Raw genomic sequence first — 25,426 nt, 5'->3', positions numbered from 1 at the left:
TCGTCAGTTTATATATATATATATTGAAAAATCATCTTCAGTTTATATGATTTGCCTATGATTTGTTACTGTTTATTTTTTAATTCTTAAAATTTTATATTGAAGTGTAAGATAGTTTTTCTCTGAGATCCAATCATTATGAGGACATTTATTTTAGGAGTGTTCGTAGATTGGGTTGAGTTGGATTGAAACACTTTTTGAATCCAACCCAATTGTTAGAGTTGTGAGTTTCTTCAACATAATCAACCGTTATTAAGTAATGAACTCGACCCAATCCAACTATAAATATTTGAGTTGGGTTGGTTATTTAAATTTTTGTTATAAAAATAAGTAAAATGTGGATATGAAAAATTTTATTTAACTACTTACATATATTTTAAGTTTAACAACTCAATTTGAATTTATATTATAAAAACATTTTTTTTATAGTGTTAAAAAATTAAAGAGTTTGGATAATAAATTATCTAAAAAAAAATCATGATAATTAGTCAAATTAAAATCAATATATATAGTACCATAAGAAAAAGAAGGGCATTTGCTAAAACAGCCAAAAAAAAACATTATTAAATTTACAAATTTAGCAATGGTTTTTCAAAATGTACAAATATAGCCAAAAAAAAAAAAAAAAAAACATAAAAACAGATATTTATTTTTATTATACCGAATTTATGCATATTGGTGTATCAACATGTATGTCAGTATTATATCTCATATATCCGTATACTTTATATGTGATATACAAGCTGGTTAATATATCAAAGATAAAGTATATAAGTTATATTTATTAATAGTTCAATCCGTTATGTTAGTAACATTTTGATTGGCCAACAAGAGCGTAGCTCAATTGACATAGTGTTTGTACTATCGACATCGAGATTTGAGGTTTGATTCCCCCATCCCACACTTTAATTACAATACCTTAAAAAAAAACATTTTGATTGAATATTGATAAACTATTGGTACACTTATGTTACACTTGAAATTGAATTTTGAACATATGTTGATATATAAGTGATATAATTAAACAAATGTATTTTTAAGTTCATATACATCCCCGATTTTATTTCAAATAATCAATACATATCGGTTGATTTGATCAACGAACCTAAGATTCCAGATGGATGGACGACGACTCTAGGTGTATTTGTATTTTTTTCCCCCACTTTTAAATATATATGGGTTTATTGCATATGCAATATCATCTACAATGTTGTTTAAATATAGTTATTCTGTGATATTCGACTTTATATAATATATATATAGGTGTGACATTTTCCAATTTTTCCTCCAAGATCCTTCAAAATTTCCAAACTTATGGTTTTAAACCCAAAATTTCAAAATTTTGATTTGGTCACAGTATCATCTACACTATTGTTTAAATATACATGACTGTTTATTTCAAATAATTCATATATATATCTAAGTCTACTTCAAATAATTCATATACATCGGTTGATTTGGTCAATGAAGTTGAAGTTGTGATGGATGGACAAGGGGACGGGTATATTTTTATATTTTGTTTTCAATTTCAATTTTAAATATATATGAATTTATTGCATATCGTCTTCCTCAAGTATACCATCAAATATTTGTATTGTGGGGAAAAGAAGATTACTAAAACATTTCGAGCACTAGCTTAAGAATTTGAACTCTACAAATTTGGTTTTTTTTTTAAATAATAAATAATTTGATAATACATCTATCTTAGATTATGGTCTAATTAGCATCATATAATAGGAGGTATATATTTAGAAAACAACTAAATATATATGTGTATATATGACAAAGAATGTGAAATATATAACTCAATTGAAATGATGCTATAATTAAGTTAAGAAGTATATATTATACGACACCATTAAATCTGTACTTTTTCTAAATACATTTAGAATAACCTCATATATATTTGAAATATAGTTATATATATCTGAATTAAACCTTGTGTATATACATAAAAACAAAAAAGCAAAAAATGTTTCTTAGATAAAAATAGATTGAAAATCATATTAATTGCAAATGGAGAAAAAATTCTCAACTATTAATATTATATAATAAACGCATATTCTCTTTCCAACACATCAATTAATAAAAATTTGTCAAATTCTCTCTCAATTGCTAAGAATGTTTGGAAACTGTGGAATTTTTTGTTTAATAAAAAAAAATAATTGGTTGATGCGAAAAGGGAAAAATTGTCCATAATTATATCTAAAAAGCTTTCTTAAAAATTTTCATATTTAAAGACATTTATAAAATATAGGATCCAAAAAAGATTTTTCATGTAAAAATCTCAAGATAAAATCCCATTGACCTCCTTTTACTGATTCACTATCTAATTTTATTTAAAATCTTCCTAATTGAGGAATTAAACATAGAATTTGTATGAATGACTTTAATTAATATTTGAGAATCAGTTTCAACCCAAATATTAGTTACATCTTGAGAATTTTAAAGGTTAGAAATAACACTATTGAAGTTTTATTTTTTAAAATTAACACGTTTTTTTTGTCTGCATGAAATCTTGAGCAATATTAATAACGAGATTCTTCTAACTTTTTCAAATATTATATAATCTTTTCAGATCTTATATTTTTTCAAGTTTTCTTCAAATTCGATTATTTTTACCATATCTTATATCAAATTTTTACGTAACCTTTAAAACCTATACCCTAATTTTTATTTCCACAATTATATAAATTTTCAAATTTTCAAATGAATTTACCAATTATGATTTTTCAAATGGATCTCAAGTGCACCGTGATTTTAAAATTATGTAAAAGATCAAAATTTGCAAATAAATAAAAAAGATTTGGGAAAACATAAAAAATCTCGGTGTTAATTTGCTCAAGATTTCATCGAGAAAGCCCGTATTAACTTTGCCCGTGATACACCGAGGTTTTGATTATATAATATTTAGAAACTTTTTTAGAATCTCGGTATTAATTGTCCGAGATTTTATCGAGAAAGTCCAAAATAATGGATAAGTTAGAAAAAAAAAATTAAATTTTCATGTAAATCTCAGTGATTGATAGGCGAGGTGAACCGAGAAAAACTATTGTAACAAATTTTCTAAAAAATGCCCAACACTCTCTCCTTACGCCCCTCAGCTTCCTGCACCCTCATCCGATGATTAATTAGCTTACGATTAGACCAAATCCCCCAACGCCCCATACAGAAACTTGCCAACTCCAACTCCTCAATTTACGCCACTTGACAACATACATATTGGATAGAAAGATTCATTAAATCAGAGTGATATATGTTCAAGATTCATTAAAATTTATTTTTAATGATTACTGATATAGATCATTTCCAAGATTCAACAACATGCTGATTTAGATCATGAGTGATATACTATTGACACACTAAAAATGTACCTTAAATAAATTTTTAATGATTATTGATATACTATTGATACATATATGTTACAATTTAAATAAAATTTGAATGAGTTTTGATAAATTACTGATACACCAAATATTTAATTATATAATTAATATACAAAATATGAAATATTTATTATATAATTGATATACCAAATAAAATATAACTTATATACTATTAAAATCATATAAAAAATTTGAAAGTAAAATAGAATAACTCATATAATTTATATGTGTTATATCACTTGACAAAATTAATGCATTTAATTAACATGTACCATCTATATCAAAATTGAACTAATAGAAGAAAAATAACTCTATAACAACACGAAAATAAATAAAAATAAAATTTATCATAATCAAACAAAAAAATAGACCATAACACAATTAAAGTCATGATCTATCACTTATATAAATGATATTATTTAAATAAAGAATTGATTGATTTAACAAATATAATGTAGATCAATTGGCTGATATAACAAAATATAAAGTATATTAGATATATCTATTGATACATAAATGAGGGTAAAATCGTAAAAATAAAAAAGTCAGAATTTTGGTTTAATTTTTTTTTTTTTTTTGCTATATCTACAATTTTAGAAAACCATTGCTATATCCAAATACTCTTATGTTTTTTTTTGCTACCATTGTAATTTTTTTAAAAAAATATTTTTTAGAATTAAGAATAAATTTGGGTTGGTTCGGATAATTCATGAACCAACTCAACCCATAAAATTTTCATTTATTTGAATTCAGTTAAATCCAAATGAGTTAATAATCCAACCTACCTAGGTCATCTAAGTAATTTAGTCAATTTTAAACAGTAAACAACATTATAAAGTAAGATGACTTATTTCTTGGTCTGATTTTATGCAAACTCATTGCATAGGACGCCCCCACTCCTCATGTCAATACATGAACGAATCAGGATCACTTCATTTGTAGCACCTTACAACAAATTGTAATAACTGCAGAGTGGGTTGCATCCAATAGTGTTACCAGAATAAGGCACCCAACCTTATTCGTATACTATAGACCGTTTTGGCTATTTACTCGAACTTGATCCATCTTTATGTCTCTACATAAAGTTCAAATATTCATATAATAACCATTGATCTTAGTTTATTAGATTTAGTCTTTACAAGTGCAATTTACACTTCTTCCACCCAACTCATTTCAACATCCACCCAGTTCTAGTCTTGGTGGTCATTGTGTCCATAATCACCCTCATCATTATCGTGATCACTCTCATTGTAGACATGATCCAATTTGATGCCATGATCACCCTCTTCGTCACCCTTATCGTGATGGCCCCCACCCTCATCACCACGGTCACCCTAATCGTGGCCAGTATCACCCTCAGCATGACGATCCTCACCCTTACCAATAGACCTCGGAAGGAGGACGAGTACTTCAGGGGTAGGAACTATGCGATGCATGTGAGCTACCTCGTCCTCTGTTGGTACTAGTCGTATCATTATAACCGGGTTTCCCTGCATGTGACAAGTTAAGGGTCATAAGCAACATAAACTTAAAAATATCAAAAGAATTTTAAATCCATTACCCATCATGGATTGAAAATATCTCTATCCAATAAGGCATATGTTGGGGTTTTCTTGCTTTCCCATCGAGACAAATGTGGAATGGCTGTTCACGAGTTCAAGTTGTAATGAGGTTTCTGAGCAAAGAAATCGTCTCATACGCCCACAACTACAAACAGGAAGATAGAATCAAATCATGAAAAACAATTGACGATAATGGAGAAGAAAGAACACATAGAATACATATGTGAACTAATATGTAAGGCGAATGGGAATTTGTACAGGCTATATCTAGCTAACATCCTGGGTTCTACTTGATTGATATCACTGGTGAGAGCTCTCTTAAGAATATTGTTTGTCTTTTCGAAAATCACACTACTCTAGTCGTAGTTACAAAAAATCTCTCAATCATCCACTATACCGATGATGGTATAGTTTGCTTCTTCTCCCTCCCTATCACTCGCGTTCGTACCTTAAACCCAGTGATGAGGTCAAACTCTTCCTTACCAAATGACACCCTAGACCCAAACAGGGAAATTACGTTTGGTCTATCATCCACAACCTCCCTAAGAAGTAGGTGATGTATCAGTTGTCCATTGAGGGAGAGAGTACTATCTAAGATGAGTCCGAATATGGTCTGCCTAAACATGTCTAACTGAACCCTCGTTAACTTCATACTGATCACCATACAAGTCTTAGCCATATGAGAACATGAAGATAACAAAGCCTTAAAGTATCTCGTTGGCTTGATCCTCGGCTCCATAATAATTACCTATACGTGCCACGAAACATGGTACAATGTTAAAATCTCTAGTGAAAGAAAAGACCCTGCTAGCTCGAACTTCACGAGAAAGAAGCCAGAGAGCCATCACCAAAGTTATTTGGGTGTATTCACAACATCTCATGAACTTTGTAAAATAGCTTGAGTTGTGCTCTCTGTTATTTGTCTCGTAATGTTCTAAACATCTTGTGAAGTTATTTCACAAGACAAAAGATAGAAATCAACTCAACTTTACGAGATTATAGACTATCTTTTGTCTCGTAAAATTGGGTTCTTAAGTAAGTCTTTTGTCTCGTGAAGTAATTTTACAAGAAAAATTTATAACGTTACGAGACAAATGAGATAGTCTGCCATTTGTCTCGTAAAGTTATATATATGTCTTGTGAAGTTACTTCACGAGACAGAAGATAAAAATCAACTCAACTTTACGAGACAATAGGAGACAAAAGACTTTTGTGTCTCGTAAAGTTGAGTCGATTCCTGTCTTTTATCTTGTTAAGTAACTTCACAAGACAAACTTACAACATTACGAGACATACGACTTAGTTTGTCATTTGTCTCGTAAAGTTATATATATGTCTTGTGAAGTTACTTGAAGAGATAAAAGACATAAATCAACTCAACTTTACGAGACAAAAGACTGACTTTTATCTCTAGTAAAGTTGAGTTGATTTCTGTCTTTTGTCTCGTCAAGTAACTTCACAAGACAAACTTATAACATTATGAGACAATTGACAGAGAGCTTTCAAGCTATTTTACAAACTTTTCACTGTTGCGAATACTTCACGAGACAAATATTTGTAACAACTTCATGAGATATTTGTCTCGTAAAGTTCAATACACCCAAAAAATGCAAAATCGAACCCATACGAACATTTTCCCCCATACAACACATATTTTATAGGATGAAATGAAAAATATGTCGTTGATAAAAAATAATTTGGGATTTTTCACTACACATTCCTACCAGAAATCACACAGACTGTCCCTATAAAAAATAGAATCGATTAATCATTTAGAAAAAAAGAAAATGGAAAAGGTACTTGTGTACCTTTTGTCAAAATTCGAATCGGGTGAAAGGGAAACAGAAGACGTCCAACAACCACAAAAGATGGGTCTTCTTTATAGAGGTAGGGGAGTCTTTGCGAGAAGAGAGTCCAACAATGGTTGAAAACTCAACGAAAAGAAGAAGAAGTAGAAAATCGTAACTTCCATGGGAAGAAGAAGTCTTTATGATAACATTTGTCCTTTCGAATTATATTGAGTGGCAAAATTTTATTTTTACATGGTGAATCCCTCCACTTAAAATTTAAAAAGTTGAAAAATAGGTTAAAAAAATAGATTTTAAAATGAGGTTATTTTTAGTCGGAAAAAACTTTCTAGGTCAAAAATCGACAATTTTCCACTGTTTTACCACATGCAAATGCACGTGTTAAAAGAGAGTGTAATAAGTTGGCCCATCATGTGGCAACCCGTGCATTGGCCACCCTTCTTCTTGTTGTTGGTCTCATACATTCTTCGATTGGCTTAGATGTTTGATTGAGGTCGATAAAGGGTCAGTGGGCTTTTGCATATAAGTTAGAGGTTGTTTGGGGCGTTGAGATGATATAGGATGTTAGGAGTTCTGATGTGCAAAATTCTGATGTCTGTGTTTGGGTATGTAGAGTTGTTATGTCTGAGTTAATATGTCTGTGTTTGGGTGTGTAGAGTTATTATGTCTGAGTTTACATGTCTGTGTTTGGGTGTGCAGAGTTATTATGTCTGAGTTTACATGTCTGTGTTTGGGTGTGCAGATTTCATATGTTAGTGCTATTTGATTTAGTTTTTGTACTCTATAATAATTTGCCTATATGAACCCTATTTTTTTTTTTTTTTTTAAATCTTATAATCCAATTATTGTATCCATCCTATTTGGAATAAGACATTGATTGCATTTTTTATTCTTTCCAATCTCAAGATATGGTATACAGTTAAATGTTATATTATTCATTCCAAACTTCTCATCAAAGAAAGCCAAATGGTTTTACAAAATAGTGTTAATTTAGACCGGATATAAATTCATTAAATTCATTCCACTGATAAAAAAAAAAAAAAATAGACCGGATATGAAATTCATAAAATCATTCCCCTCAAAAGATTTTATATAATTTGATAACCTTATACATGACCATTTTACAACTTAGAAATATTTGCATCCATATTTAAAAGTCACATGCCACAAGCCATTTGTACAAGTCACAAAAAATCAACAAATATATGATACCTATGGAATAAGAGACTAGGGGAAGTTACAAAAAATAATAACAAAACAACTTGCAAACACTGAGAACGTAATTAGTTAGTTTTGTCCAACAAGCGCATGCAATACCTTTTCCTTCATGGTCTTGTTACATTATTATATGATGTATAAATATATCTTTATCGAGAAATAAAAAGCATCAAGTTCAATTCTGCTATATCGAGTATGAACAATATGATCGAGTATGAACAAATATGATCGAGTATGATCAAGTATGAACGATCGAGTATGATCAAGCATGATCGATATGAACGGTCGAGTATGATCGAGTATGATCAAGCATGGTCTAGTATGAACAATTGAGTATGATCATGTATGTTCAAGCATGAACGAGTATGAACGATCGGGTATGATCGAGTATGTTCAAGCATGATCGAGTATGAACGATCGAGTATGGTTGAGAGAGACGTGAGAGAGAGGACTACCGATATGCGTGAAGTAAAAGGAAAATGAAACGTGACACACGATACGTGGAGGAAAATGAAACGGTAAGATACAAAACACGGAAGGAAAATGGGCCCACAAACAATTCAGATCGGTGAGATAGGATAATGGGCTCCCAAACATTGAGATGATATACCAACCCATGTTATACCATCTCATGTTGTACCCCCAAACAATCCCTTAATAATATGTTTTTTCCTAAATGAAAATGCTTGTGTATTCCTTTAAAAAAAAAAATAAAAAAATTAAGTTTGAACAAATTGAATGAAATTTAGCATAGTTTTCATTTTAACGTAAAAGTAAGTTATTTTTAAATTTTAATTAAGATTTTTTTTTAATAATAATGTTAATTAAGATCGTTATAATAGTTTATGTTAAACGTATACACATTGAAAACTTATATTTACGCGTTATAGTGGTGATTTAATATATTGTGTTACTGTACAATAATACATTTGAGATGTAAAACTATTTTATAAGTTTTAGTTTTGAAAAGTTTTGATTTTTTTTTATCATTATTATTTTGTATTATCACGTGCAATACATATTTTAACTCTTAAAATTTCGTGATTTGTAACTTTCTAATCATCTTTTATTATTTTTAAAAAGGTGTTTTCTTCCCATGTTGTTCCATCAACATCTTATACTCAAATTTTCTTTATCGTTAGTTAAACTAAATTTGTAACCATTTGCTAATAGTTACCGATGTTTAAACTTACAAAGGTAATAAATTTTTAAACATTAAATTTATAACCATTACCTAATAGTTAACAAATGTGTTGAATTTTAAACTTATAAACTAATAGATTAGTTCGACCACAACACTAGATGGGTATCGTTGTTAAGTTGATTGACTACCATAAACTTTTAATTTATAGTAGAAGAAGAAGGTAAGAGTTAATTTTTTTTTTAAAGCTTGATGTTTTAATTAATTAATGTACTAAAAGGAAGTTTGTATTTGAGGTACATAGTTGTGAAGATGAAGTTCTTTGATAAATGTGTAAAGGAGAGAAAGAGAGGAAGATAAAATTTCTCGATAAATGTGCAAACTTTAACAATGCTAATGAAATTGGTAGAGTTGAGTTATTTAACACTGACTTATAAAGTTGGTGTCCTTAATGCCCATTTTTATTTAATTGAGTATGGTGAATGAATTATCATGCTAAAAAAAATGAAAAGAATAAACTGATCACTTTTTAAAAGTATTTTGATAAAAGTAGACATTTTGAAAGCATATAAGCCAAAATGAACTGATGTAAAATATTTAAACCAAAACAGAACATTAAGACCCCGTTTAGTAACTATTTCGTTTTTTGTTTTTTGTTCTTGAAAATTGATCGCGACCTTTCTAGTGTCTCTCCCAAAAGATCACAAATCAAATAAATTTATAATCTCATCGAAGTAACTACTTATACTAACTAGTAGAACAAGTGGCAAGTCTGAGGTTGCATCACAGGGAAGCACGAAAGATTAGTTCCTCAAAACTCATTTTTAGTTAAAGTGGTAAATTTGAGAGGGGGGGTGGGGGGGGGGCGTTGCAACAATAGAGACACTCTAGCTTAGAGGATGAAGATCAGAATTACTCAATGTAACTTTATTCGTCGAATAATTCAAACTTGCCTGTAGTTAAGAAGCTAAAATTATATTTGACTTTTACAATACAAAACAAAAGTTTGGCAAAAAACTTATGCATGCATTACTAGGTTGAGTTTTCAATCACTTAACACCTATCACCTAGGCCTTTTAGGCTGACAACAAAAATATAAGCCACGTAATACAATTCTAAGCATGCAAGACCTAATTTCGGTAGACAAAGGACCTAAAGATGCATGAGAGATAAGATTTTTTTTTAAAAGGCTAAAAATCATGATTATGCTCTTCAAACATTATTTCATGCAAATCTAATCACAAAGAGGGTGCGTCATCAACTATCCATCATAACAAACCAAGTAAAAGAGTAAGCAAATATTTCAAGCACACAAACATAGTTCGAGCACAACGCTTAAGGTCCCTAAACTATCACAACATACCCACCCCTAACTTAAAATGATACATTATCCCTAATGTATCTCTAATCTAAGCCCAATAAAATAAAAGAGTCAAGGGAACAGAAAACCTCATCTGATGATATTTTTTAGTACGAGATGATGGTATGAAGGCTCGTGCTTGAATTGATCTTCTTCTTCTTTTAGGAAAAAGGAAGGGAACCTAAAAAAGAAAAAGAATAAGCTAAGCTATGAAACCAATAAAGAAAAGCAGTAATTTTTTTTCACCTGGCTCCCTCTAGGAAGGGAAAATTTTTAACGTTAGTTGCTCAACGTCATCTGATCCTTGTCAAGCATAAAGAAATTATTGTATTTCTTTGGTCCTTTCTTAGATGAGTCAATATAACTTGGTAAGGCTATAAGATTCTTCATCTTTTAAAGAGAACTTGATAGGTCAAATTTGTGAATTTTTTGAACTAGACAAAAAAGGAAAAAAGAAAGAATGAAAAGATTCAAATGGCTCTAGAGAGTCTAAAGAAAGGAAAGACTCAATAAGACTCAAATGGCTCTAGAGAGTCTAAAGAAAAAAAAGACTCAATAGACTCATGAGAACTAGAGGGGGAGAATTAAAAAAATATATGAAATAAGATTCAATAGACTCATGAGAACTAGAGAGGGAGAACTAAAAAATATACGAAATACCAGGAGTTAGAACATGATGGAGTTTTTCTTGCCTTTAACTCTATCACCTGGAAGCCATCGGGTTTAGGCTTGGGATCCTCCTTAGCCTCACAAATTGGCAAGCATGGCGTGATATCCTCGTCATTACTGGAGAAGTAGCACTCCGCAAGAAATTCTACCTCTGAGGTACAAATGATGGATTGCTCTAGTTGGCTCTCTAATCTCTGCATGACCTCCATTAGCTGGGTAACATAGTCGGCCATGCTTTATAGCTGAACTTGAATATCCTAACTGAAAAGAGCTATTAATAAGTTCAAAAATTAAGAACTCCAAAGTTATACCTGGGCACGAATCTCTTAGAAGTGGTACCTCCTCCTCCACCGCGTCGATATGGACCACCTCATGCCTCTGAGTGTCTGGAAATTCCAAGGAATAGTCTGGGAACGACTCATCTGGCTTCCCAACTGAAGTTGCAAGCCGAGCAACAAGGTCACTGAGACTTTGCAAATCAGTTCTAGCCTCTGCCTCAGGGTAAAGATTATCTTGCTGGAAGCACTCGAACTCCTACTACCTACGGAAGTTGTCTTGCTGAAACTCAAAAGTATTGTCAGCAAGCTCCAAAACCAAAGCCTCTAGAGACTTACCTGACCCTGAAATTGAGCATGAGTCGACTGGTGGGGTGTTGTGAAATCTTGGATGTCCATGCTTTGTTGCCATCCTGAGTATCCATGGACAATGGACTCCTCCCATATAAAACGATGAGACTTGTAGTCCAAATGATCATAATACCCCTTTTCGACGAATCCTTGGGATGCCGGGATCCATTGCAACCTCGGGCATGCTTGCGTAGGATGCCCCCCAAGTAGGTAACTCCTACATACCTCTGCTTGCTGCTAACTCCATCCCATCATGTGGCCAACCAAGGAGGCTAACTTGGTAATTTGGCGGCTAAGCCCACTTACCTCGTCATTAAGATCTACAATTCGGCTTTTGAACGTTCAAGATTGATTTGGAAATCCTATCATGCTCAACTGACTCAAAAAGAAAACAAATCAAAACAAAAGAAACTTTAACTAAAAATCTACCAAAAAGAACTAATTGGCTTCTCTGATAACGATGCCAATTTGATCAAGGCCTTTTTAGTGTCCCTCCCAAAAGACCACAAATCAAATAAATTTATAATCTTACCGATTTAACTACTTATACTAACTAGTAGCACAAGTGGAATGTCCGGAGTCAAACCACAGGGAAGCATGGAAGATTAATTCCTCGATGTTCATTTTTAGTTAAAGTGGTCAATGGGGAGGGGAGGGGGGTTGTTGCAGATTGAATAATTGGAAATGCTTAGAAAATAAAGTGCAGAAATGCAACTAATAGAGGCATTCTAGCTTAGAGGATAAAGATCAGAATGACTCAATGTAACTTTGTTCATTGAATTATTCAAATGTAATTTTAGCTTCTTAACTATGCCTAGCCCAATTGGTTGGAAATGCAACCAACGGTCCTAATTACTTAAACATATTTACCCAACCACATTACGCTTTAGGGCTTACGCTAGGATAAATATTTAATTTTCGTCGTCTAGTTAAACATTCAATATGCTTTCCCTTAGGTCAATAGGAACAATGCTCTTAGTCATAGACAACCAATTACAAGTCTATCTAACCTTTTGCTTCTTATAAATTAACTCATAATTACATCTCATACATCACAAGTTAACCTCAAGCGTTTAAATTACATAATAAAGTATTGGTTGTCAATCAATAACAAAATCATGCCATTTATAAGGAATAAAATCAGAAAAGAAACCCATAGTCAAGATGTAAAAATCACATCCAAACAAAACTCCCAAAATTACATAGAGTTCATCCTAAAATACTCTAAACTAAAGAAAACCTAGAACTTACCTTCCCATGAAATGAAGAAGACAAATTTCGACATCATCTTCATCAATTACATGAGGGAAAAGAAAGAAAAATACAAGTGGAAGAGATAGAAGGAGAAGAAATTTGGTTGGGGTAGAATGGAGTTGTTTTTTTGCCCTTAAATGAAGAAATTGTTATATAGCAATCACGGTAGTGTAACTACGCTGAGCTAAGCATAATTACGGTGTCCTTAAATTGCAATGTAAACTTCGACGTAGCGATACGGTGGCGTTACGCTCTTGAGCGTGGATGCGCATTGAGTGCCTCTGTCAACATCTGAAGCGTAATTACACTGAAGGCAACGTAGTGACGTTGTATGAAATGGCCAGCTACTGCTTTCCAACGTAATGCTACGCTCGGTTGAGTTTAACAACACTTTTCCTAGAAGAATTTTCATCATTTCAGTTCCTTTGAAGTCGATTACTCAATTTAGCTCCTAATTAAATTAACTCCGAATGGCTCATAACGATCAATTCTACCTCCGAGGCGCTCAAAATCTGTAAAAATACTAAATAAATAAATTAAACATTGTAATGACCTCGAATTAAGAAGAGGAAGATGACACATTTTTTGTGCTATAAAAAACTAAACCAATTTTTTTTCAATTTCTTACAATGATTTGCATATTTCTTTTAAGTACAATAGTTGATTTCTTATTTTTTTTAAAACTATATTTTTTAGGTTTTTAATTGGCTTAGGTTTTTGAAAACATAAGTGAATAACAAAGAAAAAAATTTAGATGCGGAAGAAGTGGTTAATTAAAAAAAAAAAAAAAAAGAAAACGAAAACTGGCCTAAATAAATAAATAAGAAAAAACCAAACAAAAAGAATTATAAAATGATTAAAGACAGGGCGGGCGGCAGTTGAAACGGTTGAAGAGTGAATGCTCAAAGTGCCGACTCAACAGAGCACAGATGACAGCAAAAACAAAAATCCTTCATTTCATTCCATTGACGAGGTCCTCTTTCAAAGATCTCTCTCATTCGTCGGCTTTCTTTTGTCACTCTTCCCATTCCATCATTTCCCTTGTTGCCCAGTGTTAGTCCCTTCTTCTTCCTCTCTCTCCTCTCTTTGGAACTTTCTGTCTTCTGCAGTCTTTTATATGGCGCCCTTTTATCTTCTACCAGGTCCATTATTCTATCCTCGTCATTTCCGAAGCTTCCCCCACTTTCCCTGTGTTTCCCAGTTTGGAACCCCATTTGGAGTTTCAAGCCATTACAGGAGGATCGGCTCATTTTTTCGTATTGGGTTTTTATGCCTCTAGATGTTCGATGAAATTCCCACTCTAAGGCACACCCAAGTGGTGAGTGATTCTTCTACATTTTTTGGTTACAAATTTAGACCATTTTTGGGAGTGATTTTGTAGCGGTTAAAATCAATTCAGGATCTGCATGTAATCATCATTTTTGGTTATACACTTTTAAACATGATTTGCATACCATTCAAATTGATTTTGAATGATTAAAAGTGTATTTTGGAGTGATTTTGAATTAGACAAAAATTGTTAAATCATTTCATTTAAAATTACTTAGATGTTTGATTTTCGCAGTTCTTATTTTTTGAATCTATAACAACTCTGATCTTTCTCTTGCTTGATCAGTTATCAATAACAGAAGACACTCATCCCCAGGACTCATCATTTTAGGTAAGTTTTCATTCCTTGTCTTTTTGTATAATTTTTTTTATCTCGTCTTTGCATTTATTGTGGCATACTGGAGTGGATACTTGCTGGGTCAATCATGTTCTTGTAAAATTTCAAGGAGAAGTGGTTTACGTGGGGATATGGAAATTCTATCTGGATGTATTCGTGCTTGCTTTGCCTTTGCTCATTCCCTTTGTTTTCATTAAGCTGTGCGCGGGGGGGGGGGGGGGGGGGGGGGGGTGGTGGTGGTTGTGGTGGGGGAGTGTTACATACATCCTAAATTTTTATAAATAATAATTTTTCAATTCTTAAAATTTAGGAGATAAATTAGAGGGAGAACTTTGAATTTCAACTTTTACATTATTCTTTTAATTTAAGAGTACTCATGGTAAAACGAGAATCATAATTCCTTTCAGTTTTGTGTTCATGTGCAATGACTACAGAACATTCAATATGCTAGAAGTGCATTTGCATGAGTTTGACCAAAAATGTATCCCACTCTTCAGGCCAATTGGGCCGAGCATTTAAAATAAAGTTTCCGAGGACCTCTTTTAACTTACCAAATGATTTAGTGCAGAGGAAATTATTCAGAGTCAATGGCTTCATCTCTGGAGGAGCTTCTTGCTGAAGAAGGTTTTAGAGGAAAAAGAAGGTTAAGGAAGTCTAAAGGGCCATTCAAATCACATGCCACAAGCACCTCTAACGATGATTCCCAAGAAATAAGAAACTTAGATTCTGATCTGGGTGGTCAAGGTAGAACCACTATGAAGCCTTCTCTACTCCGGCATAGCTCTAGTGGAGATTTTCGTTCAAGAGGTATAATGAAGAATTTGGCAGAAGGAGGTAATTTTACATACAGAGAAAAGAGAGATGAAAAGTCAAATAAACAATACGTGGAGAGACTTGATGGGAAAAGACATGATGGTGTAATAGAACAAAAACCATGCCTTGTGAATTTAGCCAAGGATAAACCACAAAGAGGAGATAGATATATTTCTGAGGAAGAAAATGAGAATTGCAAGGGCATATATTCTAATGAAGTGCATGTCCAGCATGGAGTAAAATGTGTAGCCAAAGAAAAGGAGCAATATAAAGAGAGGTGGTCAGTGAAGAACATAGATGTGGAAAAAAGGCAAAGAAACAGTTTGAAGAAAAATTTATTTGGGCGTATAAATTTTCATCATTGCAATAAGACAGCTGTATATTTTCCAGAGAGATCTTATGATAAAACCAACGACAGTACAAGCATTTGGAGAAACTTTGAAGATGATCACAGTCAAACACACGATACTTTTGTAAATTCAGTTTCTATTCCTGCTTTAGATGTAGTTGCTGTCCGAGCTGTGGTTTCTATCATTAATGGTCATCTTAAATATTTCCTCAAAGACAAGGATTTCCGCTTGATGCTTCGGAAAAATAGTTTCAACCCACTGAATGTTAATGGAGTTGAAAAATGCAACAGTTCCAAGGTTGTTGCCAACCTTGAACAAGCAATTGACGTAGTAGAAAAAGCTGTTGAAGGACTGTCAACTGAAAAGGATTTAAAGAAAGCATTATTGCAGCTGAGTATGATAGCAGGTCTGAATACAAATGGTTTAAAGGATGGCTTTACATTTGGGACATCTAATTCAAAATTATCTGCTTGTGCACATCTCTATCTCGGTATAATATTCAAGATACAAAATAAAGAAAATAGTGCAGCCAAGCATATTTTACAAGTATTTTGCAATCTGCCCTTTCAGGCACGGATCGTTTTGTTTCCAGAACTATGGGACGAGCTATTTCTTCCACATCTATTACATATAAATTCCTGGTATGACCATGAAGCTGATTCATTAGTCAATACTCCAAGCCAGTCAAGAAACCAGAAACTTCTCGACACAGTGTATTATGAAACCCTGGATTCTGGTACTTGTAAATTTGCTGTTTACTACAAGGATTGGATCAGTGGAATTGAAGCTTCTGAACCCTCCATCGTGGTCCCAGCTGCATCTTTTGAGGGATTTCATCAGGAAATTCCTCTTAATAATTCTACTGCAACGACTCTTCCAAGTGATTTTGTCTCACCTAATCTGATGGTCAGTAAAAAACTATATGAGGCTATGTTTGCCACCTCAAAGAATCAGGGAGCTCCAGATACTGAAAGTGAATGGGAATTAGAGAAACTTGACAATTGTGTCAGAAGCTCTACTAGTTCCACTGTTTCAAAACATACACAGATATACTACTCTGACACAGTTAAAGACTTTGATCAAGATACTGATGAGGATTCTACAGGAAGCACAACGGAGAACACATCCTCTTTCGTAAGTATTTCCTCAATTTTTTTTTCTTTCATGTCAATGTCTTATATCATTATAAATATTCCTTCTTAACTCTAGTTGTTGTGTTGATAACTTGAAGAGCTTTCAAAAAGATTATAGGTTGTTATGAAATTTTCTTGTTTCCTATTTCAAAAAGAAAGATTGTCGGTCGTTTAGGACTTTAGCAATATCAAGAACTTTCTGCAATGATCGCTACCATATTGCAGGTCTTAGCTACTGAACTGTGTGCCATGGAAGGTGTAATCATTAAGCTTGTTTTTCCATAGAATAAAGTGCATAGGTATATGTGTTGACATAGAAATTCATATACGGAATCTTAATTGGTGGGAGCCAAATTGTTTTGACGGCTATGTATTAAGGATCAGGGTTTATATAACCTCTAAACTAAACACAAATCTCTCTTAGTCTCTTCCTGCTATAACGGGACTGTTTGTTCACTTTCTTGAAAAAAGAAGGGGTTTAACCTATGCTAGTTATTCTCAATTGCCATTCTTCTGTCCATCTGTTTCTCTATGACCCGACCATATTTAAATGCTCAATAATTTTCTGCAGGAAAATTGTAAAGCACAAGAATGGAAGACGTACAATATCAATGTTCTATCTGAAATGGACGGTAGTGATGATTCCTGCAGTTCTACAACATGCAAAAATAATGAAATTGACTTTGAAGTGCTGCATGCTCAGCCACATACAAAAGAAAACAGCTATAGTCGACAAAAGCTTGCACAACCCTGCCTTGAAGTAAGTCATTCGCATGCTTCTGAAGATTTTAAATCATTTGATCCTTCAGATTTCAGCCATGCATCACTCTATTCTCTTGTAAATATGTGGATATTTGTTAGGAACCCTCCTAACAAGAACGGTACTAAAGGATATAGAAAAACTAAAGGACAATTCAATTATAGAAATATAGGAAAATGTATTGAAATATGCTATAAACTCACAAACTAACAAGATAAACCTTAGCCTTTCGAGAGGGCTAGTCTCTCCCAAGTTCCCAAATGGAAATTCCCACCAAATTCTTCAACACCCCCCTCCAACCCCTCTCCTTCTATTTATTACTAAAATCCCTAACAAACTTCATATCTAATTACTCATTTGCCCCTTCTAATACTTATCCTAACATTTACTAATAATCTTACTATTCCCAAGATTAGGGGTCTTACAATATTCTCCATAATTTTTTTTTTTTACTTCAAAGATTTTGTTTGTTTTATATTTTTTAATTGTACTTTTTAATCTTTTATTCTATGTCTGCAGCCTATCAAAGTTAATCCCTCTTTAAGAGGTAAGTTAAGAAGTCTTAGGTACGTTTATACCCTACTCTTGGTATATTATGCTATATTAATGTACTTACTATTATTATTTCTTTCATGTTACAGAGCCACATGATAGTTATGAGTCCTCTGATGAAAGATCCTCTCTCTTGAACATCCCTAAGGACTTCATCTGCCCTTTAACTGGACAGTTATATGAAGATCCTGTGACCCTGGAAACTGGTCAAAGTTTTGAGAAGACGGCTATCAAGGCATGGCTTGATCAAGGACACAGAACTTGTCCTGTAACAGGAAAGAAATTGGAAACTTTGGCCATTCCTCTTACGAATCTTGTTTTGCAACGTGTCATTAAAAATTGGAATTCCAATCGCCGGAGGAATCTTCTGGCCTGCCTTTCTCAGAGAGTGAACAGTTCAGGAAAATCTACGACTAAAGACAAGAGTGAAATGACAATATTTATATTAGATCAGTTTCTAACTGCTTGTGGCAAAGTGGAAGCAATGGAGAATGCCAATTATCTTATTGCTAATGGATACTTGTGGTTTCTTATTCGACTGTTTGAATCGGGAAATCTGGAAGAGAAGACACGTATTTTGGCACTCTTATCTTGTTGTATTGAAGCAGATGGACAGTGCAGAAATCAGATAGCTAATGAAATTAGTATAAGTTCTCTTGTCAATCTACTTTATAGCAATCAGGTTAAGACATTAGAAAGTGTCGTGCAGCTTCTGACCAAATTAATTTGCCTCGAGAGGTATTTTAATACTTACCAACTTACCTTTCGTAGAAGCTGGCAACGCTTTATAGCTATTCCTTTTACTTCTTAGTACATATACTGGCGTTGTTAACAAGAAACCCAGAAATCTTTACCCCGACTCTTCTAACGACTGTGCTATCAAGTTGTACAATGATACACATTCCTTTTACTTCTAACTTTTTATATAAAGTTATTTAAAAAGAAACAAGGAGAAGGCAACTTAGGACGAAGCACTTGTAGTTGCTTTGAGGGTGGGACAGTCTGATTAGGCGTTGAAATCATGATGTGGAGGGGAATGGCAGAATCTCTAAGAGGAGAGAGTAACTGCCTAAGGTTGAAAAGATTTTTTTAAGGTTATGTTAGTAGCTGCTAGCGGAAGGCTCTTGAAAATTCTTCCCGAAGTGTGTTAACTGATATCAATGGGAAAGGAAACTTGATTCCTTTCAAGTGATATAGAATGGAATGTTAGATAAATCATTTGAAACTGGTTGTGGGGGGCAAAACATGTCTCTTGGAATGGTCTTATCTGAGTTAAGTTGAAGGAAATTTTTTTTGAAGGACTAGCGATTAATATTGTCCTTTTCATTGCTGCAGGAGAAAAGATGTTAGTTTATTTTTAAGCCGCTTGCTGAGTGAAGATTCAGAAGATACACTGCAGGCTATCCTTGTATACCTCCAAAATTCTCCCCCTGTGCAAAGGCCACTTGTTGCTGTACTTCTGTTACACTTCAACCTAGTGGTAACTTTCTTGAATTTTGATTATTAAAAGGCACTTACTAATGCAAACTTTATTTATTGCTTTGAAAATTGGTGTCGTTCTACTTTGTAATGTGTCAAGAAGTATATCATTGTTAACTTCTGTCTTGTTTATTCTTAATTATGCTTCATGAGATTTGAAAATTACTTGGTGCTTAGCTCCATCAAGTTGGTTTTTTTTTTTTTTTTTTTTTTTTTTAAAAAGGATGGGTTCAGTTGAATGTCCATTTCAGTGTTCTATCTAAACCTAAGCCCCCCTGCACATTAAGATATGCATTTATGCATGGATTCAGGCATACAATTAGATTAATGAGATATATTGGTATTGTAGGTAGAATCTCTGAACCACAGCATGTACATGGAAGAAGCTCTTGATGCCATTATCGAAGCCCTTGATTCTAGCTTAACTAATGAGAAGATCAGAGAAAGCTGTTGCAAAGCAATTTTAATTTTGGGGGGGCACTTTTCTTTGCCTGAGACGTTTGGGATTTCGACGCTAAAAGACGCAGGGTTTATTAACAATTGTGAAGTGAATTCTATTGACTATAAAGAAGAGAATCCAGAAATGGACAACAAAAAGATATTGGTAACTTCAACTACTAAAGTTGCATTTGATAACCATTTAGTTTCTTATTTTTTAAAATTAAACTTATAAATATTACTTCCATTTGTTTTATTATCCACTTTCTACTAGTTTTTAGAGTTTGAAAACATAAAAAGAAATTTTCAAAACATGTTTTTGTTATTAGAATTTGAATTGTGTTTCTTGAACAAAGGTGAAAATCATAATTGAGAAATTGGAAGGAAACAAAAATAAATTTATAAGAAACTAAAAATGAAATTGTTATAAAAAAAAGGTTCAAAATTATTCTCTTCCAAAAAAAAAAAAAATAAATAAATAAAGAAGAAGAAGAAAAAAACAAAACAAAAAAGAAAAGACAAGATGATTGTTCATGGAAATAATTAAAGATCCCTGCAATGAACAATACCACATGAAGGTCCATCACATTAGGGATCTCTCTATTTTTCTTGTTTCAGTATGGAGTTTCTTCTCAAAGCATTTTTGTTGTTCCTTTATGGTATATGCTGGGGGGTTATTTATTTTATTCTATTGCCTCTTGGACAGGTATTTTGTCTTGTTGTCTCACGTCTCATTCAAGATCGATATATGTGTTCCTATCCCTCCAAAGAAGTTTTTAGTTGAGTCTACTGTTTACTATCATAAAAGAAGTGCATGGATGTGAACGAATATTGATAGTCATTTATTTTGTTGATTTAATCATCTATGATATAGCTTTTACACAAGGAGTCTTTTAATGGTTTTAGTTTTCATGATTAATGTATATAAAAATGACCAATATTATGAACGAATGATATCGGGTATTACACTAACATTAGCATGAAGTGGTGTGATATGGGTAATGCTCTGCTAGTAAGAATTTTTTAACCTTTGATGCTATTATTCTCTCGCTACCTCGTAATTTTTCTACTTATCATTCTAATTCTACACTCATTCCTCTCAACTAATGGATATACTTGTTTTGTTCTCCAATAAGCCTTAACCTTTTGAAGTTTCTAAGACTGAGAAGAAAGAACTCTAGATTAGATTTAGAACGTTATTTCCCTTTTTAGTGTTTAAATCTATAACCTTTTTCGATTATTCTATGTTTGATATGGAGACCTATTGGATTCAACTCCATTGGTCGTTTAAATTGTGTCTTTTATGTTAACGAAACACTATGTTTCCCATCAAAAAAGAAGAAAGGAGATGATAAATGCACTTGAGAGAGGTGGTGTTATGCCATGAAATTTCAGCATTGTAGTCGTTGTCAGTTACGTTCCAATTTTTTAATGGCTAATTAAATGTTGGTATTTTTCAGTCTGAACATGCTCCTCAAATTGTCTGAAATAATTATCTGAACATGGAGCAAGAGAACTGAAAACTTTATAAAATTAATTTTTTTTATAGTTTCTGAATAGTTACAAATCGACTTCCCTAATCGTTACAAATCCACTTCCCTCGACCCCCTTATTCTTGCTATTTCATGAAATACTATTTGCTGGAATGAATAGTTTGGCCTATATACTAACTACTTATCTGGTGTTTGGTTTCAAACTATAGGATGATGAAAAGCAGGCAATTGAAGAATGGCAGAGGAAGTTGACTTTATCCTTGATGAAGAGTGTGAAGCAATCATTTTTTGTGATCGTTTCTAAATGTTTGGCTACTGGAAGCCTTGATTTAGTGGGGGTAGGGCTATCAACTTTGACATGGTTGAGTTTTACCCTACCTCTCCTTTCTGCTCCAAAGTTTCATTCCTTAGCCATATCAGATATTATCTGTATGCTTAAAGATAGCTTGCAAAATAGTATGCTAGTTGAACACAAGGTTCTTGCTTCAACTTGTCTGCTCAATCTCAGCAAAATTGCAGGTTTGTCTTTTTATTTTTTATTTTATTTTTTGGTTGTTTCTGCTGCTTCTGTTAGTCTAGGTATTCAATTTGTGCTTGTTACATACGACATTGTGTTCACAAGGCAGATTTCTGTTTATAAATTCTGTATTCTTGTAGATTGATAGCTATAATACAAATCTCGGGATTTCTTTGGGATATTTTGTATAATTTGGCCCTTTTAGTATCTCTTTATAAGAAAACCGGCTTCATAGAGTTTTATCGTTTTTGCATATTGTTTCATAGCATCTAACAACATTTTAGTCCTTGTAGATATTACCGAATGCATGTGCACTCATGTAAAACAAACCACTCATGAAAAAGCATATGGATGGACATATAAACAAACTACATATGGATTTGGGTTGCATATATTTGTGTAGCATAGGTGCTATAAATAAGTTCAAACAAGGATAGTCCCAATCCATTTATTAAAATTCCAACGAGTAATACCATCGATCAACTCATTCCCTCAGTAGCCAAAGTGAGCTTAGCTCAACAATAAATTGACATGGTCTTCCTCCTTAGAGTTTGAAAGTTCAATCCCCCATCCCTCATTCCTGTAGTCATTGACTCATTCCTTCAGTCTCCATTCCAATGGTTCTGCTAATATGCTCAATCCAGAAAAGTCAGCAAACTTACATAAAACATCTTCAATCTTATAAGTTACAACTGTCATTTATCCCATAGAGAAATAGGAAATTAGAATCTGATCACCCAATTTTGAGGGACATCAAAATAGTTGATTAGAGAATTGGAGATTGTTGTTGGGTGGGGGAAGAGAGAGAGAACCATCAGTTACTATTGTCTATGTGAACTCATTAATCTTGAAAGAGATTGTGTTTCTCTCTCTTGAACTTCCCGTAGAACTTGATTAGGTCATCATGGTAGAGAGAAAAACTACTTGATCGAGTAGAGAGAGGACTAATCCCTAGAATTTTATTTTTATATAGACACCCTGTTTAATTAGGAAAATTATCTTTTACTTATTCATGATGCTATAAATACAAATAGGCAAATTGTCAACCTATAATGCCCTTGTGTGATGCAGAATACAGGCCAATTGTGATTGCTATGCGCAAAGAGATTGAAGATCCTCTTAGAAGCATTGCGAAAATCTCACAGACTGCTAAGCAACTTTATGCCATGATTTCTACAAGGGAAGATAGATATTTGAACGGAAGAAAAGAAGATAAGAAAAATTTTGATTCATATTCATAGTTTACGGTTTTGTAGCTAATTACTAACCCTTTTTTTTTACTACCATGATGAAACACTGCACATCTCCTGAGGTTTGATATGAGAAGGGAAAAAAGGGATGACCTAAAGTCCCTGTGAAAGAATAGTACTAGGAAATTAATAGCATCTCTCTACAAATTTGTACAAAAAGATTTTTTTTTTTTTTTTGGATAATTATAATGGATAGCACTTTTCTGGACGATTGTTGTATTTACAACGGTCACTTTTTTTCTTGCTTTCTATGTAGAGCCATTTGAAATCGTTTTCAAATGATTTAGAGTGTATGTTATGAAGAGTGTATATTTAAGTATGGTATTCCCTTTCTCCAACCAATTGCGACAGTAAATTTGTGGACTCTGCCTACTTTGTTTCTTGGTATTATTGGAAAATGTTCGACTAATATTGGTTTATTATTATAATTATTTTTTTAAGTTGGAATGGAGATTCGCGACTTGGTTGAGGATCTAGTGTCATTTTGTGGTAGTTTTAGAAAGTATTTGAAAAAATAACGCAATTTGCAAACTATTTGCAAAAATATAGGCATTTTGTTGTCTTATTTAATTCACTCTGTTGGAGAGATTGAATATTCATTTTTTTCCTTTTTTTTTTCTTTGGCTTGTTTAGCCAATTCAACCGTGCATCTTTTTTCTATAATTAGTTCATTGTTTTTTTTTTTTTTTTGTTTTAATTTTTTTCATCTTTGTTATTCTAATTTTCTTAAATTTTTTATTTTAGATTTTTTTTAATCGTTTATACATTTTTTACTTTATATGTTTTTTTTTAAAAATCTTTTAACCAAATTATAAATATATATAAGTTTCAAAACTTGTAAGGAAAATAGTGTTGTTTTAAAATCACCGTTAGTCATTAAATCAATAAATTAAAAGTAGATAATGTTTTCTAAAAACCAAATTATAAAATTTGTTTACTCAACGTAATCACACAATAAATATGTAAAACAATGAGAAGTAACGGTTATTTTAACATCCATTTTGCTATCGTGAAATTATTTACAACCTAATGGTTAAAACTTAAAATGATCAATTTTCCCTCTATTGTTTTCAATGACTCCATCTATTGATGGTCCCGCCACTTTGAAAATTTGAAAATAAACAATTCAAAGAAAATTTGTTAATCAACTTGAGGAAAATAAGTTATTAAATTATATCAATTGAATTAAAATGTAGATATTGTTGTACAAGATTCCTGGGGTTTTTTAAAAAAATCTTATTCTCAAGTTTAATTCGAAGGAGCTAGTCGTTGAAATTAGGGGTCAGAGATGGTCTTCATTGGAATTGGTTTCCAGAGTTGATCATCAATGGGTGAAGTCATTGAAAACATTGGAGGGAGGAAGAATTGGTCATTTTAAGTATTGACTACTCAGCTGTAAATAATTTTATTGTAGCAAAACGAGGGCTAAAATAACCATTACTTCCCATTCTTTAACATATTAATAGTGTGATTTTGTTAAACAAATTTTATGATTTGGTTTTTAGGAAATGTTATCTATTTTTGTAATGAGGAACGAAATTTGTTGATTTAATGACCACCTATTAATTTAAAACAACCATAATTTCTTTACAAGTTTTGAAAATTATATATACATTATAATTTGATTAAAAGATTAAAAAAAAATCTAGAGCAAAAAATGTATAAAAGATTAAAAAATCTAAAATAAAAAATTTGTCAAATATGAAAAAGATATTATAAATATTATGATAATAGATGCTTATTAGATGTTCATGCTTAATGTCCATTAATCATGTGTCATACCTTCATTTTCCCAAGTGTTGTATTAGTATCCATATAATCCACCCCTACTTGTCAAATTGTCTAATAATGACATTTGATGAGTTTTGTAAGACGCACACGTATTAGTAAGAAATCCAAAAGGCTTGCAAGAAATTTCCATATTTTTCCATTTCCTATGATTTTCTTTATT

General features: G+C 32.5%; 1 protein-coding gene across 3 annotated transcripts; it reads left to right on the top strand.

Moving 5' to 3' along the window:
* The first annotated feature begins 13,880 nt into the window (after positions 1-13,880).
* On the top strand, positions 13,881-23,852 carry LOC120070721 (putative E3 ubiquitin-protein ligase LIN-1). Of its 3 annotated transcripts, XM_039022573.1 has the most exons (11): positions 13,883-14,077; positions 14,167-14,342; positions 14,640-14,684; positions 15,254-16,987; positions 17,558-17,746; positions 18,266-18,293; positions 18,388-19,036; positions 19,634-19,778; positions 20,127-20,381; positions 21,918-22,227; positions 23,297-23,852. In XM_039022573.1, the coding sequence occupies exons 4-11, from the start codon at positions 15,278-15,280 to the stop codon at positions 23,464-23,466; spliced, it is 3,456 nt and encodes a 1,151-aa protein (XP_038878501.1). In that variant the 5' UTR covers positions 13,883-14,077; positions 14,167-14,342; positions 14,640-14,684; positions 15,254-15,277; the 3' UTR covers positions 23,467-23,852. The 3 variants fall into 3 exon arrangements, with proteins under 3 accessions (XP_038878502.1, XP_038878501.1, XP_038878500.1); XM_039022574.1 differs by lacking the exon at positions 23,297-23,852 and adding an exon at positions 20,922-20,994 and having other exon boundaries at positions 13,881-14,342; positions 21,918-22,051; XM_039022572.1 differs by having other exon boundaries at positions 13,883-14,342; positions 15,259-16,987.
* The last annotated feature ends 1,574 nt before the right edge of the window (positions 23,853-25,426 follow it).

Source organism: Benincasa hispida, chromosome 2 (genome assembly GCF_009727055.1).
Source record: "Benincasa hispida cultivar B227 chromosome 2, ASM972705v1, whole genome shotgun sequence".
NCBI lineage: Eukaryota > Viridiplantae > Streptophyta > Magnoliopsida > Cucurbitales > Cucurbitaceae > Benincasa > Benincasa hispida.
Note: the sequence above shows the minus strand (reverse complement) of the source record. Positions and strands in the feature narration are given on the sequence as shown.